General features: G+C 29.1%; 1 protein-coding gene across 8 annotated transcripts in view; it reads right to left on the bottom strand.

Annotated features, from left to right (window-relative positions):
- The window catches only part of LOC142322131 (uncharacterized), a 391,713-nt gene that overhangs the window by 31,252 nt on the left and 341,163 nt on the right, over positions 1-19,298 (bottom strand). For 5 of the 8 annotated variants that reach the window (XM_075360849.1, XM_075360850.1, XM_075360848.1 and 2 more), the window contains 4 exons: positions 15,174-15,203; positions 9,870-9,974; positions 4,733-4,882; positions 3,691-3,764 (listed from right to left, as the gene is read on the bottom strand). In XM_075360849.1, the coding sequence (XP_075216964.1) occupies positions 3,691-3,764; positions 4,733-4,882; positions 9,870-9,974; positions 15,174-15,203 (359 nt within the window). Of the gene's footprint in view, positions 1-3,690; positions 3,765-4,732; positions 4,888-9,869; positions 9,975-15,173; positions 15,204-19,298 lie in introns of all 8 variants that reach the window. The other 3 variants (XR_012755782.1, XR_012755784.1, XR_012755783.1) reach the window with 1 other exon arrangement.

Below are 19,298 nucleotides of genomic sequence, written 5' to 3'. Positions count from 1 at the left end.
TCCATCTCTCAATCTTCCGAGTCTTCAATCTTTATTTTTAGTGGCATTTCACAATTTTTTTCGGCATTGATTGTTGTTCCTCGGGATATAAATTCACTGCAAACACTCCTTCAGAATCAAAAAAGACTGTCAGTATAACCTTTTGAACATGAAGGGGTGTTTTCAATTTTTTTGCTGCAGCGAATTTTTGTGTCTCCATTCATGTGATGCTTATTTAGTTTCAGGAGTGTAATGAAGCACCCAGCAGTCATCCCTTGTGATGATTTGTTTCAAAAACTGTGGACCAATCCTAGAATAATGTTGAAAGAAAAATGAAGAAAAGAAAGAGCAGATGCAAAATGATGTTTGTGATTGTTGGTCAGCAGATGTGGTACCCATCGTGCACACTTCTTATGGTAATCAAGCTGATTGTGAATAATTGCAAACACACTACCATAACTGATGTTAAGTTCACTTTCAATCTCTCTAATTTTAATGTGCCGGTTACTCAAAATCATTTCATTCATGAGTTCCACATTACCTATAATGTTTGCAGTTGCAGTTGAAGGATGCCCAGCACACAGTTTGTCACTCACATTTTTTTTTCTGTTTCTGAACATTTGGCACCATTTTGTGATCATGAGACGTGACACTGTATTCTCACTGTATACCTCAACAATTTGACAATGAATTTCACAATAATTGTAATTTTTTGCCTACAATTCAGACTACTGAACATACTTCTATGCTGGACGAAACCTGTAGAGGACATACCATACTGACGACACTAAACACATAGTGAATGTTGTACAGAATTGCTGCTGGGGGAGCGTGAAGACAACAACACAACCAGTGCTGCCACCACAAGACATTAATATATCCCTTTCAGTTCAAGAACACGGCAAGTGTGTAACTTATTTTTTGATCTAACTATTGTATTATAATGAATAATAAAAATAATTCTTGACAAGTTACAGAGGTCAAAATTCTACATTGATACTATAATTCAATTTGAAATGTGTGTCAATCCAATCACAATAGGAATAGTAGGTTCTATTATAATTTACAAATTGAATAATACTGTTGGAAATTTAATGTAATTAAGTATTTTTGCTTGTTAGTAATTTACTTATCTCTCCCTATTAATCCTAATTACTTTCCCAGCCTATAACCACTTACAGCTACTCTATTCCTTTTTTTATGATAAGAAATCTGTAATATGTGAAAAAATGTCAAGGAAATAAACTTAATAATAAATACAGATTACAAAATTTCTAATTCATACAAAAATGTTTATCAAAAACAAATCATAATTCTCAAAGATTTCTTTATATGAGATGTGATCAGAAAAATACCATATATTTAAAATACCATATATATGGTATCAGAAATATACCATTTATATATAATACTATTATATATACTATTATATATAATAGTATATATAATAAAGCATATATACTATTATATATGCTTTATTATATAAAGCATATATAATAGCATGCTTTATAATAGCATGCTATTATAAAGTAATAGCATGCTATTACTTTAGTAATAGCATGCTAAGCAACGCTTGTTCCAAGTGGCTCTCACTGGTGGCATCTTTCAAAACACAATACTGTTTGACATATCATCTACCACTATTAGTTTTTGAGCTAGAACACTTGGAATAAATACATATACTAACCTCTTGGATTGCAAAGTGAAACAAAAGATCTTTAAGTACAATGTATTTGTGTTAAATTTTGCTTCAAACTCTGTAAAATGTTTTTAGACACATTAAAATACTTTACAAATAATTAAAATGCTTTAGGAAGCATTTGGGAAAGACAGTATGAGTAGATCTCAGTGCTATGAATGATTTAATCACTTTAAAGCAGGTGTAATATTGATCGATGAAGATCACAGACTTGGACAACCTACAGTAGTGTGCAAATTCTTCCAAACATAGGAAATTTTTAGTTTATTTCTAATTGTGGCTACACTGCTTGACCACACCCATTCTTTAAATTACTTATGTAAAGTGAGGTTATTGTTCTTTGGTTATTTAGCAATTCTCATGTTATAAAAAAGTGTTTAGTGAAAGTTTATTTCATTCTTCATTACAAAATCATATTTTCATATTAATTGTTCTGTGTGTCTTGAATGGGCATAACTTCAAGAGAGCGTTCGAAAATTGTTTTTCTTTCTGAGCTAACCAGTATAACACAATGACAAATACCTTCTGAGTGTGGTGTTTGACTAGGTGATTGTATTTTAAAACAATTTAAAGGAACTGGTTCCTTCTCAACACAAAGGAAAGGGAAATGTGGCCATAACAGATATAAACTCCAACATGGATCAGTTATTAGTGAGAAAAAGTAAACTTGATCCAAAATTATCTGCTATGAACTTAAATTGAGAATTAACAGCCAGTGAAATAGATTTATACATGATAACTGTTAGATACTGACTTCTTGAGGCTGGATGGTAAGCTTGTTGGCCAGTTAAAAAGCAGCTTTTAACACCAGCAATGTGCAAAAAACAAACCAAAACACTTGCTAACTGGACTAAAGACGTTTTTCTTTCTTTCTTTTTTTTATTTAACATCCGGATTCGCAGTCAAGCAATTCTTTTCACAGAGGATGAGATGAGTATTTTTTTGTAGCGTGTGTGGAAAATGCCATACTTGACTGGGATTCGAACCCAGGACCTCTGAGTGAAAGGCTGAGACACTACCACTAAAGAATACTGGAAGAATGTTATGTTTTCTGACAAGTCAACTTTTTATGCTCAAGAGCAAAGGGTTCCATATGTTAAAAAAGCGTCAGGTGAAAATGCATCACTGACTCATATCCAACAATCAGTTAAATATCCCCTGAAGAAAATGTTTTGGGGCTGTATCACATGTGTCGGTCCTTGTTCATTACTTCCAATAGATGATAGGTTGAAAAGGATGGATATCAAGATTATAAGGGAAAGGGTTGTGACAACTTCAAAACAAATTCCCACAAGGTAATAATGTTCCAACAACATTCACACCATGCCAAAATGCCAAAAAAGTGTAAAAGTCCAAAACATTGTTTGTTGAAGGAACATTAAAGTTGCTGTTCCTCTGGCCAGGCAACTCACCAGATTTAAACACAATTGAAAATCTCTGGGCAATAGTAAAATGACTCTCAAAAACGAATTTTACTACAAAAATCAATCGCATTAAAGATATAATAATATCAATGCTTTCATGATGAAATAAAAAAAAAAAAAATGTAGTACACTTGTTGAATTGAAGTGAAATCATATATGAAATAATTAAGAATAAAAGAGGACATACAATAATACTGATAGAGTTCATATGTTATGGCTCCTGAAGATTGCTCCTTAACTGTCTGTGAAATTGCTAAGGAAATAGGCATTGGATTATGCCACAAAATTTTAATATAAAACTTAATGTGCATTGTATCTTTACAAAATTTATTCTGCAGAATAACATTGCTGGCTTTTATCCAAGTTACAGTCTAAGAGTTGTGATTCAATCATTCAATCTCTTTATTTCACTCCATCTAATTTGATTTTAAGTACAGTTACTTAACACAGTAACTACAATCGCATAAGCCTAAGCGTATGAATGTAGTATATGCATATATGCAGACACAATAAAATAATAATTCCATTACGAAATTTATCTAACAAATATCAAATTGGAATATGATAATTAAAGTTATTATTTCTCACCTGACTAAGGAGCCACCCGAACCATCATTCGGAAGACCCTGTAATAACGATGGACCAGATGATACAGGACGTACCTACAATAAAAAATTATTTTAAAATCATTACAAATAGTAATGGTAATGTCTAAAAAAAAACATTCTAACATTAACGTCTTTTATACAAAAAGTAGTCTACTAGTATCAAATTTTTACCTAGCAATTTAAAAAAAATTCTTTAAATTTTTTTTGAAAAAAATGCTTTTAAGCCAATGAAACATGGACAACAAAATACTAAAATCAGAAGCTTTTAAAGTATGCTATTATAAGAGAATGTTGAAAATTAAATGAATTAATTCAGTAAGAATAAAAAAAATTTCAATATGAATTGGAAAAAGGGTGCAGATTACAGAAAATCTTGCAAAAGTAGGAAAAAGCTTGATGGAATAAAAGTTAAGGCAACAAGGATTAATATATTTTGTTACAAAAGTTAATATAATGGGAAAAAATTGTAAAGGGAGAGAAAAATAAAAATATCTAAACACAAAATTGAGGCCGTAAGGTTTGAACCGATGAAAGATGAACACGTGATTACATGTTTTAAAAAAATTGGTTTTAAAGAATCTTCTACCAATATAAGCTGACTGTAAGTGATTTCTACAATAGCACATCTACTGTAACAGACCTGCATTTTTTTATGAATAATGTAAGCTTATCCATTATAATAGTGTAACTTAAGCTACTAAATAAATTATTGTATTAATTTTATTTTAACATCATAAAAATATGAAAAATATTTTCTACACTAGCAAAGGATCTTCAAAAAATTACTGTAATTATTAAATTTCATTTTGTATTGTACATTAATAAAATCTTTCTATAATATAAAATTTATACAATATATTTTTCAAGTATGTAGATAAAAGTTTAACTATATTCATAAATATGACTTTTTTTATGCATTTTAACATTTTTGTTAATTCATCAGTCATATGTTTGACTCTATCAAACTATCAATATGATAATAAAATTTAGATTTATTTCATTAAATCTTTTTTTGCACTAACCCTTTCTGTTTGGGTGGCTGCGTTGCAGGTCTCTCTTGTGACCTCAAGGTTGTGTTTGTCTTCCCTCACTTCTTTCAGTCTCGTAATCGATTCCTGGAGATTCTGGACGATCCGATCCTTCTCCTTCAGCTGTTGTTGCAAAAAGACAACCTACCCACAAAGCGGTCAAACAGACCATTATCAGTAATCCATGGTTCAATAAAAATTAACTAAAACATCTTAAAAAGTAGTAAGTTTGAGGAAATATCTAGTTTTGTAAACTATCTAAGCAATTAAACAAGATTACATCCTTCAAACAAGCTCTTCAGCTTTCTAATTGAATAAGTTTGTAAAGATCTTACTAAGTCTGTACACAGTCTGTATAAGTAATGCCTCAGAAAGGTGATGAGTCTTTTTTGAAAAAGCTAAATGGGTAGACTAACCAGTCTTTTACTGGTAGTAAAAGACTGGTTTCTCCTGGAACATCAGGCACTGCTAAACCATGAAATACAATTTAAGAAATATCCTATTTTATAGGCATAAGTTTAGATTTGGTAAGTCACCAAAACTTGGCTAAAAAAACAAAAGGAAGTAAAGCTTTTTATGCTGAAAATGCATAGACTTGCCTCTAGTTTTCAAAACACCAAAATTCTAAAAACTATTTACAGAATGGGGCATGAAATGATTCAACATTGTTTAGGTAAATTATTAATGTGTTTTATGTTGGCAGAAGTGACAGCAGTTCGTGAATAGTTTCTTTCTTTCTGATTGTGCTGTTTGTTCCAAGATGGCTGACAAAGGAAGACTGATTGTTGAACAATTTGTAAAGACTGTGTTGTGTTTTAATGAAACGAAAAATGTGGTGCTTACATAGAGATGGTTTCATGCACATTTTCAAACTTGGTGGTGCCCTCACTTTAAAACAATATGTAGTAGACTTTACGAAAATTTAATATTTGGAGCTGTCAGAGCAGCATTGCTGAGGTGCCCGGGCAAATCAACAAGAAAAGCAGCAGCACAACTTGGAATTTCTAGGCAGCAAATTTTAAAAACTGATTTGCATTTGCATATGTACAAAATAACAGTGTTGCCTAAATTAACGTCTGACAACAAACATCAAAAAATGCAATCGCTGAACGGGCTGTGAACCAAGACGCATTGTTGAACAATGTTTGGATTTCAGTTGAGGCTCATTTTAAATACATACATACAGCAGGGTTATTAATAAACAGAATGTACATTTTTGAGCTTCCAAATATCCACACATGCTTCATGAAACGATGTAACACACTCTAAAAATTACAGAACGGGCTGCTATTTCGAGTCACAGCTTAACAGGCCCATTCATTTTTGAACAGACAGTGAACAGTGAGTGTTATCTAAACACATTGCAAAATAATTTTGTTCCTCAGCTTCTTGCAAAAGGGGTTCAATTAGAAAATGAGTGGTCCATGCAGGAAGGAGCTAGACCTGACACAGCTAATGTTGTTTTAGACTTTCTGCATGAAACTTTTAACACAAATGTCATTTCAAACTGACTTTCTAATCGTTTTGCATGTGGACAGAACTGGCTGCTGAACAGTCCTGATTTGAATCCGTGTGATTATTTTCTTTGGGAATTTCTAGAGCAGAAGATTTCCCCTGAACATCCTCAAGCAGATGGAACTGCGAGTGCTGATCATTGAGGCATGCAACGAGATAAACAAGGATATGTGTCATCAAATTATTAACAACATAGGAGTTCGTGTTGAAGAAGTTGCTAGATGTGATGGTGGTCATATTGAACATGTGATAAGCAGAACATAATCTCCAGGTATATAATAAAAACAATGTATTTTCCTTTTCTGTTTTGCCATTCAAATAAATATTTTTTAACAAAACCAAATGTTGGATCTTTCGTGCGCCACTCTGTACATTGTATATAATGTAAGACGACTCAGCTATAAAAGAAAATTGTAATATAATTTGATATAAAGAATTCAGTATCTTATACCTTTTATATTAGAACTAATACTACAAAGAATAATAATAATGTATGAAGTAAATAAATAATCAATGGTAAGCTCCATCAACTGTAATGAAAAACTAAATCACAAAATGTTTTTGCAGCAGCCAATCTACAGCTAATCAACATTTTATAAACCATAGTACTCCACATTTATTACTAGATATCTGAAGAAAAAACTGGAAGATTCATTTACTGATAAATCACATAGATTTCTCACATAGATTTTCTCCCTTAGACAATGAATTTCAGAATATACCAGGCAAATTGCAAGGAAATAAGATGTTCTAAGTAAGAAAGAAATCATTATTATTACTGTTAGATATAGTAATACTGGCTGAGGTACAGCAAAGCTATTACCACAGCAGTGGATTACAGATCCATTCTTAAGTGTCTATTTCTCAGTTTAAAAGAAAAAGTTTTTTAAGTTCAAAAGTACTAAAAGTTTTCATAAGCAGATTCTGTATATATTCATGCAAAAATTTTTTTGACTTTTTTTTTATTATTTATTCTTAGGATTGGTAAAATCTACCATCACGAAATCTGATGGTAGCTTTCTAATAAAGGATTGATTCAATTAATTAAAAAAAAAAGTTATATGTTAAAAAGGCGATTTAAAAAAAAAATAATTTTGAGGGATGTTACAACTGAAACGAGGCAATGATAATGAAGATTATATTCCTTTTTATGTTTGCAGCTTATAAAAAAAAGTAATAACACTATTGAAAATTATTTAAACAATAATTTTCCTAACTTTTTCTGTTTCAAACTGACAGAATTTTTAACATTTTTCTCTATAAGAACTTATCTGGGTGGAAACATTTGACACTATCAAAGGACGTGAAAAATATATTTCCATCTCTAAAAATAGAAATTCTGTAAATTTCCAAGCTTTTCATCTATTCATTTAAAAATTCTGTTCATTATTTTATTTTTTTTTAAATTAAAAATTATAATTATGAAATAAAATAAATATGTATATATTAAAACATAAAATCAGATGTGACAAAAAAAAAAGATTAACAGTTGCCTCTCCAACATGATATGGTATCTCAGCCTTTCATTTAGTAGGTACTAAGTTAAAATTTTGAAAAAGCCTATCTCATCTTTAAATTACAGTGAGGAGCTTTTAAAGTGTAGTACTGTCAACTTTTACGAGGTGATTATATAGCTATAGCTAGCACAGATACAAGCACTAAAACTGTCTACTTAACCTGTTCAAAAAAAATAAACCTAAGAAAAAAAAATTTCATTCAGTGCAATCCTCTTCAAGATATGGCAGCCTATTTAAATTAATATTGCTTCATTCTTTAATCCAATTTAAAACAAATAAATAAAATGGCACAAATAATTTTATGATTTTAAGTTCAATTGTTTCGCATAAAACACAAAATAATAAATTTCTTCATATCCAAAGATGCAGAATTTTGCAACTGGGATTTTATTTTCAAATCAAGGACCTAAAATTGAATTAATTAGGATTTTTAATTGATAGAAATTTCAAACAATGTTCTTTTTTTAGATATGTGTACAATTTTTTTTTACTTTTTCAGTTATAAGTAACAACTAAGAAAATAAAAAAACAACCCCTCTATACTCCTCTTAGAGAGGTAATTATTTAGTACAGAAGAAACAGTTGAAAAACATTATTTTTTTATTATATATGTTTTAAGAGTCAAGTTGTAAGTAGCATTCATGAGAGAAACAATTTCTCCAGGAGAAAATTTTTACTTTGATCTGGTCTGAAGATACTGAAAAAAAAAAATAAGTTACACAATTTAAAGTCATAAACTGAGGAAAGTAACATGAGCCTTAATGATAAAATGAAGACTCTAAAAGCAAAGGTTCATAACATAAACTAACAAGTACCAGACAACACATACAACTTATGTTTTTAGTACCAGATAATAAGTAGGAGAATGCAACATTAATATATAAAAAAACTTTTGGCAGAAATTAAATAACGAATAAACATTTTCTTAACTGTTGATGAAAGAAAAATTCACTAGACAAATTTTAAATTGAATGGTAACATTATATTTAGTTCTTATAATACTTTATTAACAATTAAAGGCTTTTCCTTTCTTTTTTTTTTCCTGTTTAGCCTCCGGTAACTACCGTTTAGATAATTCTTCAGAGGATGAATGAGGATGATATGTATGAGTGTAAATGAAGTGTAGTCTTGTACATTCTCAACAATTAAAGCCTATGATAAGCATTAATATATATTTATATTTTTAGTTAAAAGAGATAAATGAAATTGTTGGCAGAAAAATAACAGCTCTTTTTAAGGAATCGGACTTAGGATGATCTAATAAAAATTTAATTACATGTTATGTATTCCTTGAACAGTAGGTAAAAATAATTGATAATACAAAAGAGTTGGAATAAACAAGGGCAACGGAAATCACAAAATAAAAAATGAAAACTGCAAAACTTAAATAATTAAAAAAAAACAAGAGTAGTAGTGGCTGAACTATATGTCATATCAAAAGGAATTCAAAGGAGAAAAGTTTTGTGAAATTTATTGTTTTCAATATTTTAAGATTTCATAACTTTCTTTAAGGGTTTCTCCTTTATTTAAATATAAAGGAGAAACCCAACAATATACACTTCCAGAAATTAATACACTACATTCCTTTTTATGATGAAGACAAAATGAAGCACAAGAAAAACACTAAGCCTAACCAGTACTTGAACATAAGTATTTGTTCAAGCGATGAAACATCCAAGTTCTAAACACATTACTAATACCTACACATTACTTAAAAAAAAGAGGCAAAATTAGCATTTTAATGAAAAGTAGCAACAGAAAAAAGACATCATGAATTAAAATAATTTTCAATTTTTATGAATAATATAGAAAACACCTTACATCTTTTGAGTGGCATAGAATATATGCTAATAATGGAAAAAAATGTTAAAATATAATTTGATATTTGTGAAGTTTAGTTAGCTATTTCTGGTCTAAAAAGTCACAGCTTCAGATATTATGGGTTCTTCATCCCCTTATTTCAAAACAAAAATAACATATTTACTTATTTGTTAAACATGTAATCTAATTTACCAAAGGACAAATGTCCTTTGGCTTTTTAAACTGTTTTTAATATTTTACTTGTTAGAATACTGTGATATTGTGTTGAAGGAAGTTACCTGTCTTCGAAGATCTGTAAGTTCATCTGCAACATCTGCATCTTTCTTCTGATGTGAGCTGTCTTCTGTTGCTCCATCATGACCCAAGTTATAATACAATCCATTCTAGAGAACAAAAAAATTGCTCAATTTTTTTTAAAAGCTTTTTTAAAAGCTAAAACTAAAACCAAATAATTTTTAAGTTCAACAGAAAATAATAAAAAATCCAATTTTTAAATCTTTCTTTGTTGCTTTTAATAAAAGTATTACTCGTCTTTTCAAAATTCTTATACAAAAAAAAAATTATATCAAGGCAGCAGTACTAGCAATTCTAAGTTATAATACAACTAAGCTAGTAAATATGACAGGGACCCGCCTACTTTCACTAAATTAGTCTTATTATATCGTAGCTAATAAGTTGTTCACTTAATATCTTTCTTCACAGTTTCTAAACCAAATCAAGAACAGGTTCATCATTTTACTGTCCAATACATTTTTTTCTAGCATGTTCAATTTTATCTCGCAGCAAAATTGAACACAGATAAATTTAATAAAAACTAAAGAAATATCTACTTTATCTCTTGTAACTTTCCAGCTAAATGTGAATCTATATCCATATTAGATTTCCAAAAAAATTTCAAATATGTTATCTCATTGAATGGTTTCTCACAGTCAGTGTTTAATTTACATGATTTTGATCCACAGTTTTTTAATTTTTGGTCATTTTTAACAGCTACTTCAGTCAGAGGATGTTATTTTTTGTATGGAAAAATAACAATTTCACTATACCAAGCCAAGCAAGATAAAAGTGCTTGTTTATAAACCATTACCATTACACCAATTATAAGTACTTGCTCCCATGGCAAGGCTTTATATGGAAATGAAGAGTCTTTGTCAATGGACTTTTTTGGAGATATCTCACTTTTTTATGTGTTTCTTTAACAATGTAAGCAATTGCTTTGGGTTAATCACTGTTTTACAAGTTCTCCTTACTGTTAAATTTATTAGTTTATCAATTTATTTGTTATTACATGTTTTTATTTTTGTTTCTGTACAATACTGATTTATTATTACGATGTCAATCATTGTGGTGATGTGATTTCATCTTTCATCCAGGTTCTGTCTTCAAATCTCTGTTAAAACTTAAAAAGTTTCTCATTCGACAAAATTCATTTCTCATCATTAAAAAAAAATAGTTACGTTTTAGGGTAGTTACATTAAGCTAAACTTAAGAAAAGCTTTCAGGTAGCTGGGCAAAGAGTTCTGTTATAAGAGGGAGTATAAATAAATAAAATTTATAACATTTACTGTTATAGAGGATATTTTCCATTTGTTACTTTATCTTTTAAATAATGGCTTGTTACGATTATGAGTATAATGACAAATGGTTTAATATAAATAAATTAATGAATAAAATACTTGTTTTCACGAAATGAAAAAAAAAGTTTACAGTAAAAAAAAGTACACCATTCTTATGATGAAAGTAAATTGTGTTTGAAAATTAAAAATGTGATTAAATATTTTATGCCAACATAAACAAACTAGAGTAATTTTTGAGAACCTAACAGTTGCTTGTCTTTCACAGTCATCCAAAATAGTAATGCAGTCTTAGATTTGGTCTAAAATTATAATATAATCTAATAAAATTTTAAGTCCAAAAATAAATAAAAAATTCTATAATTTTAAGACAAACCTCAAATTATCAGAATTTAATAATATCAAATTTTCTCAATATATTTCAATAATTTGTTAATTAAGGTTATTGGCTTATAGGGTTACATTTAATATTAGAAGGGCTATATTTATTTTTCAGTTAAAACTTGTTCACAAATAATCCTAATAGATACTGGAGGATTTTTAAAAAATAAATAAAAATTATCAGTATAGTATACATAAACTATTTTTAGAGATAAATTATTTTTTACCACTCTTAAGTTAGTGAAAGCTACATAATAATAAATGTACTGTAATTTACACTAATAAACACAACAGAACTATGTCTTACAAGATTGAAGTATAATGATATCAATATTAGATTATATGTTCAGTGTAAATACTAAAAACAATACTGTTCATTTAGAAATATGTTTTTTCTTACACACATTGCCTAAATTAAATAAACTCTGCCACTGCATAATTGCTTGTGCTTATGAAAGTATACACAGCTTTTATGTTTACTGTATGATGTATTTTTAATGTTTCTATTAGGAATTCTGCTTTACACAACAGTAAAAAATCAATCATTATTTTAAAAGTTTCCATTATAATAATAGTTGTTTTTATTATCCTATAATCATTTTGAAAATTAATATCTTTAATTTTCAAAAGTATTTATTCCTACCCGAGATGGCAATTACTTTTGAAAACAGTTAATATTTAGAAAACAGATAGTTCAAAACTATTAAAACTAGGTAAGAATTATGAAAAAGAGAACTACCTAACACAACAGTAGTTGAATGGGGTTATCAATAAGTAGATCTAAATTTAAAAATATTAAACATTTTTAAAGTCTTTTGTTTATTTGCCTCAGTGGATATGAGTCAGTTATATTAAATAAGTTACTATGTAAACTTAGTTTCTCCAAATGAAATTATTAAACTTCTGTATTTTTAAAAACACATTTGGCTAGAATTTACATAAAGGATTTACTCTCTATAAGGGTCATTCAATAATTAAATATATAAGTAGATGTATAGCATAAACAGTTAATTAAATAAATACAATATGTTTTCTATTTTTCCATGTAATCCCCACCAAATTCTCTGCACTTGTCCCATCTTTTTACAATTCTTCTTATCCCCTCAGCAAAGAATTCTTTACCTTGATATCGAAGCCAGTTTTGTACTTTTTCTTTACATCTTTGTTGTTTCTGAACTTGATGCCTCATAAAGCTTTTTTCATCAGACCAAACAGATAAAAATCCAAAGGGGCAAGGTCAGGGCTGTAAGGAGGATGAAGTAGGAGCTCCCAAACCACTTTGCAAATAATTTCTAATGTCAGTTGTGCCGTATGAGGTCGAGCGTTGTCTTGAAGAAGAATGTGTTTCCTCTGCCATCCTGGAGATTTCTTCTTCAACGTGGGCTTGACTTTTTTCCCAATCATGATTGAGTAATATAAGCAATTGATAATGTGTTGCTCCTCTAAATAGTCACAGAAAATTGGACCATGAGCACTCCAAAAGATGGTTAACATGACCCTACCAGCCGATGGTTGTTTTGAATTTTTTACTGACAGGCGATTCAGGGTGTTTCCACTGCATGCTTTGATGCTTGGACTCGAGCTCAAAATGATGCATCCAAGTTGTTTTGGACAGGTTAAAATCCTGTCCAAAAATGAATCACCTTCGTTATTGAAATGATTTTTCAGTTCAAAGCAATTGCGAACTCTCTCTGCTTTGTGATAAATGATAAGCTCTCTGGGAACCCACCTTGCACAAGTCTTATATGGTAGTTCAGTTTGTTTTGAATGATGGAATGAGTTGTGTATCTGATTTTGAAGTCGAGAGTTCTAAGGTTCAAATCCTAGTAAAGGCAGTTACTTTAATAAGATATGAATACTAGATCATGGATACTGGTGTTCTTTGGTGGTTCAGTTTCATTTAGTCATAATAGCATCCTCTTAAGTAATACCTAACGGTGGTTATGGAGGCTAAATAAAATAAAAACGTTGCACCAACACTTACTCAACACTTTTCAGTAATTTGTTTCACAGAACGTTTCAGTAGTTTCAGAGAATAACATTCTGTGATTTTATTTTTATTTTCAGAAAGTGTACAACCATCAGAATATTCTCTCAGATAAACAAACGATATGGCAGTAGTTGCATGAACCGTGCAAGTTTTTACTTGTGGGTGGAAAAGTTTAAAAGTGGTCGCAAGTGCATAACTGACAAGCACTGCTCCGGGCATCTGGTAAGAGTCTTGACCTTGGTGTTAGATTCTCATATTGATTCACTTTTCCAAGAAGACCAACAACTTAAATTGAACAAACTACTGAAAAGTGTTGAGTAAGTGTTGGTGCAACGTTTTTATTTTATTTAGCCTCCGTAACCACCGTAAGGTATTACTTAAGAGGATGATATTATGACTAAATGAAATGTATTCTTGTAGAGTCCTAGGTTGACCATTCCTGAGATGTGTGGTTAATTGAAACCCAATCACCAAAGAAAACTGGTATCCATGACCTAGTATTCAAATCCATGTAAAAATAACTGACTTTACTAGGACTTGAACGCTGGAATTCTCAACTTCCAAATCAGATGATGTGGGAAGACGCGTTCACCACTAGACCAAACTGGTGGGTTAACAGAACACCTATCTTTCTTTCTTTTTCCTGTTTAGCCTCCGGTAACTACCGTTTATTACCGATAATTCTTCAGAGGATGAATGAGGATGCTATCTATGAGTGTAAATGAAGTGTAGTCTTGTACATTCTCAGTTCGACCATTCCTGAGATGTATGGTTAATTGAAACCCAACCACCGAAGAACACCAGTATCCACGATCTAGTATTCAAATCCGTGTAAAAATAACTGGCTTTACTAGGACTTGAACGCTGGAACTCCCGACTTTCCAAATCAGCTGATGTGGAAAGACGTGTTAACCACTAGACCAACCTGGTGGGTTAATTGAACACCTATCAACCTCAAAAAACCTAACCCTTGAAAATATGTCCATCTAGTCAACCTCTCTAGAATTGAAACTAAAAAAATGATCATTTGTCTGAAGAAAAATGAGACAAAATCCCAATAATCAACCTAGCAAATACGTCTAAAAAAAGGAAACAGAGTTAAAATTCTGCCAAAAAAAAACCCACAGGCATGACAGTAGTAATGAGTTCACCCTGCAGTAAGTCATTAGCCACAAATATTCAACATTATTACCTATTATTAATTACATGATATAAAAAAACTTTTACAAAATTTATATCGAACAATACTCATTTAATGGCATTAATAATTGAAAAATATAAAAAAGTTGTTTTTAGCAAACACATTGAAAATCAATAACATTCTGAAATGTTGAAGAGGATGGAATATTTTAACAAAAATTTTTTAAGTTAGATAAATTCTGCAGTTATTATAAAATAATAAATGAACTTGCTATCTGCATAGAAACAAGAGAAACAAAATCATAAAAAATAGAAATTAAAGATTATTGCTCTTAAACTTGAGCTAAAATACAGATACCAGTAAAAAATAAGAGTAAACGCTGATGAAGAGAAAATCTGATGTAGGTGATATTTAAAGTTTAACATTTTTATAATTGCTGTAAGATATATATAAAAAACATAAAAATATATTAACAGGTGTAAATGATAGTACTTACTGGTAATGTATTATCAAAGGCATTCTCAGTCTGAAAAAAATAAAAATGGCAATTTTAAAGAAAAGGTGTTTTTAATTAACAAAAAATTGATCTAAATTTTATATGACAAATTTGAGCAACAGCACATAAAACTATGCTATACCCTTTTGAGGGAATATAATCTCAAATAACATTTTTTAAATGTGATTTAAAGCAGTATAATTCTTAATAGGAAAACTATTCTACTGTTCTATTCTTAATAAGTATAATAATCTAATAATAAAAAAAAAATATTCATCCAAATTTTACTACAATTCATAGCAGTTCCAGAAAATAGTGCACAAAACAGTAAAAGAATATTTTAATTAACATAAATTTTTGATTTAATAGCTAAATTGATGTTTTTAAGTACAGGTATATTCTAAGTACTACTATTTAAAATTGGATATAAAAAAAATTGATCCTGTCCTGTTGTGTAAGTAGTAATAGAACAATAGCTATTTTATTTTAAACAACCTTCATTATCAAGTTTAATTTGATAATCAAATAAATTTATCGAATTATACTTTATAAGAAGATGAATTTATGTCATTATAAAAAAAATTATAATACCTAGTGTAATATGGTGTAGTATATGGTGGTGTAAGAGATTTCAAATCTGACATAACACTTTGTAACAATAAATTGCTTATTAAATCTGAATTTTTTTAATAAAAAACGTGAGTTTTCATGAATGATACATCTGTTTATTCATTCATTTTAAGATTTTCATTTTAAAGAAATAATGTTAGGGTAAAATTTTTATATATACATATGTATAATAAATATTACATTTTATAATCAACTTTAAGTGGAACTCAAAAAATTAAGCATTATAATTATAAAATAATTATAAAAAGATTTTAAAAATTTCAGTTACAATGCATCCCCAAAAAACATGTACGTGTACACTATATAATGGCCACCTTTGAAAACATGGTCACCTTTGAAAAAATAGTTTATAACAGCAAAACAATAGAAAATAAAAATTTATTCTAATTTAATCTTTAACTAAAAAATATTATTTATTACACTTATCAAATTGTTTTAAATAAATTGGAAATTATTACATTTCTAAAATAAAATTTATTGATCAGCATGAAAAAATGTACCACTCTTTAAAATCTAACTTATTCTGATTCACTTTGAAAATTACCAATAAAGTCAACTACCAGAAGATTTTTTTGGTACTATCTTTTCCTTCTTCAGTGTATCTGCTGCTGGTTGGTCTTACTAATATATGTAATTAGCTTGGGAAAGATCTTCTGGCATAAAAGGATCTTCTCCAAACAATTTTTTAACTAAAATTTTTATGATAAAACAAAGAAGCATGCATAACATTTTGTTACCCAACAGTTTAATAATATACTGTTCAACATTTAAACAATAATGGACCAAATAGCTCAAAAAATCGACAATAAGTTATATTAGTGGTAATCATCGACATTATCGTTTAATCACGATATAAGTAAAAAGAAAGTATAACAAAATCTTTTTATGTACTTCTTCATACATTCCAGAACTTAAGATAAACGATTACTAAGACCAATGTTGGTCTTCAACTATAACTTTATATCTTAATAAATATCAAAGATGATTTTGTTAAACTTAAAACATCAAAAACAGACTGATATAGCCACTTTTTCATTCAAGTTTTAAATGTAGCACATAGGCTAAAGATTTATATATATATAAATTTAAATATACATAATTCAACTCCATCCAAGTACAGATATTAGACAACTCTTAACTTATTTGTATATTTATATAATTTTTCACAAAAGTACTTTCATGCAATCCCGCATCATCAGATGGGTATAATATTTGTAAAATTACATATTAAACATAAAATTAAAGAATTAAAAGACTAAAATTATGATTACATATACAAGAGTATATGAAGTCATTTCAAGTCGTTCCAAAATTAACAGGACTTCCAAAAATACATAAACCCGACATCCCAATGCGACCTTTGATTGATTTTACATCTGCTCCATCTTATACTATTTCCAAAATAATAGATATAATCCTTAGGATAAAAATTAATTTACATTATATTTATAACATAAAAAATTGGTATGAATTTGTAAATAAATTAAAAAAGGTGGCAAAGACACTCGGAATGTAAGTTATAAGTAATATGTATATGTCCTAGCATACCTATTGATAAAAAATTCATATAAGAAATAAATTAATAAATAATCATGAAGACCCTAAATTTATTGATAATATCATCACTATTATAAGGAATATATGTCAATTTTGAGAATTAAATATTTTATGGCATTATTCACACACATAAGGTTTTATTATGGACTCATTATATTGATGATGTTTTGTCATTTATGATCTGGTTATAAATAATGAACACCTCATAATTTTAAATAAACTTAACACATAATTTAAAATTTACTTTAACAGAACAATAAATTTTGTAGATGTTAGCATTGAAATTAACAAAAATAATCAAATTGTAACTTCAGTTTACAGGAAACTTATAGCCAATAAAATAAAATTCATAGAAAATCAATTAATCCTTGGTGTCACAAAATTAACATATATACAAATATGATTAACAGAGCTATCCATTATACAAAAAATAATGAGGAAAAATTACTTAAAATATTCATATACTAACAGCATTGTTGAAGATATAACCAAAGTTTATGACAAGGATAAATTTAAAAAACATTAAAAATACTAATTTATACAATTGATGTGGGTTTTATATGACAAAATGTAATGATTGTGAGGATATTTATGTAGGTAAAATCAATAGATAGTGAAAATTTAGGCATTATAAAAAAAAAATTGGGCTTCTCTAATGTTGCAGATCATATACATGTTATTAAATGTTGGTTATACATCTGTATAGATGTAATTACAATTTTAATCTTTTAATTCTTTGGTTTTATGTTTAATATGAAATTTTATAAATATTATACACGACTGATGATGCACGATTACGCAAAAGCGCTTTCGTGAAAATTATATAAATATACAAATAAGTTGAGTTGTCTTATATCTTAAAGCATTAAAAGATTTAAATGGCAGAAAGGCTCCTGGAATAGACGGAATACCTGTAGAATTACTGTGCAGTGCAGGTGAGGAAGCGAGTGATAGATTATACAAACTGGTGTGTAATATTTATGAAAAAGGGGAATTTCTGTCAGACTTCAAAAAAAGTGTTATAGTCATGATACCAAAGAAAGCAGGGGCAGATAAATGTGAAGAATACAGAACAATTAATTTAACTAGTCATGCATCAAAAACCTTAACTAGAATTCTATACAGAAGAATTGAGAGAAGAGTGGAAGAAGTATTAGGAGAAGACCAATTTGGTTTCAGGAAAAGTATAGGGACAAGGGAAGCAATTTTAGGCCTCAGATTAATAGTAGAAGGAAGATTAAAGAAAAACAAATCAACATACTTGGCGTTTATAGACCTAGAAAAGGCATTCGATAACGTAGACTGGAATAAAATGTTCAGCATTTAAAAAAAATTAGGGTTCAAATACAGAGATAGAAGAACAATTGCTAACATGTACAGGAACCAAACAGCAACAGTAACAATTGAAGAACATAAGAAAGAAGTCATAATAAGAAAGGGAGTCCGACAAGGATGTTCCCTATCTCCGTTACTTTTTTATCTTTACATGGAACTAGCAGTTAATGATGTTAAAGAACAATTTAGATTCGAAGTAATAATACATGGTGAAAAGATAAAGATGCTACGATTTGCTGATGATATAGTAATTCTAGCCGAGAGTAAAAAGGATTTAGAAGAAACAATGGACGGCATAGATGAAGTCCTACGCAAGAACTATCGCATGAAAATAAACAAGAACAAAACAAAAGTAATGAAATGATGTAGAAATAACAAAGATGGACCACTGAATGTGAAAATAGGAGGAGAAAAGATTATGGAGGTAGAAGAATTTTGTTATTTGGGAAGTAGAATTACTAAAGATGGACGAAGCAGGAGCGATATAAAATGCCGAATAGCACAAGCAAAACGAGCCTTCAGTAAGAAATATAATTTGTTTACATCAAAAATTAATTTAAATGTCAGGAAAAGATTTTTGAAAGTATATGTTTGGAGTGTCAC

This window comes from Lycorma delicatula, chromosome 3 (assembly GCF_047948215.1).
Source record: "Lycorma delicatula isolate Av1 chromosome 3, ASM4794821v1, whole genome shotgun sequence".
NCBI lineage: Eukaryota > Metazoa > Arthropoda > Insecta > Hemiptera > Fulgoridae > Lycorma > Lycorma delicatula.
Note: the sequence above shows the minus strand (reverse complement) of the source record. Positions and strands in the feature narration are given on the sequence as shown.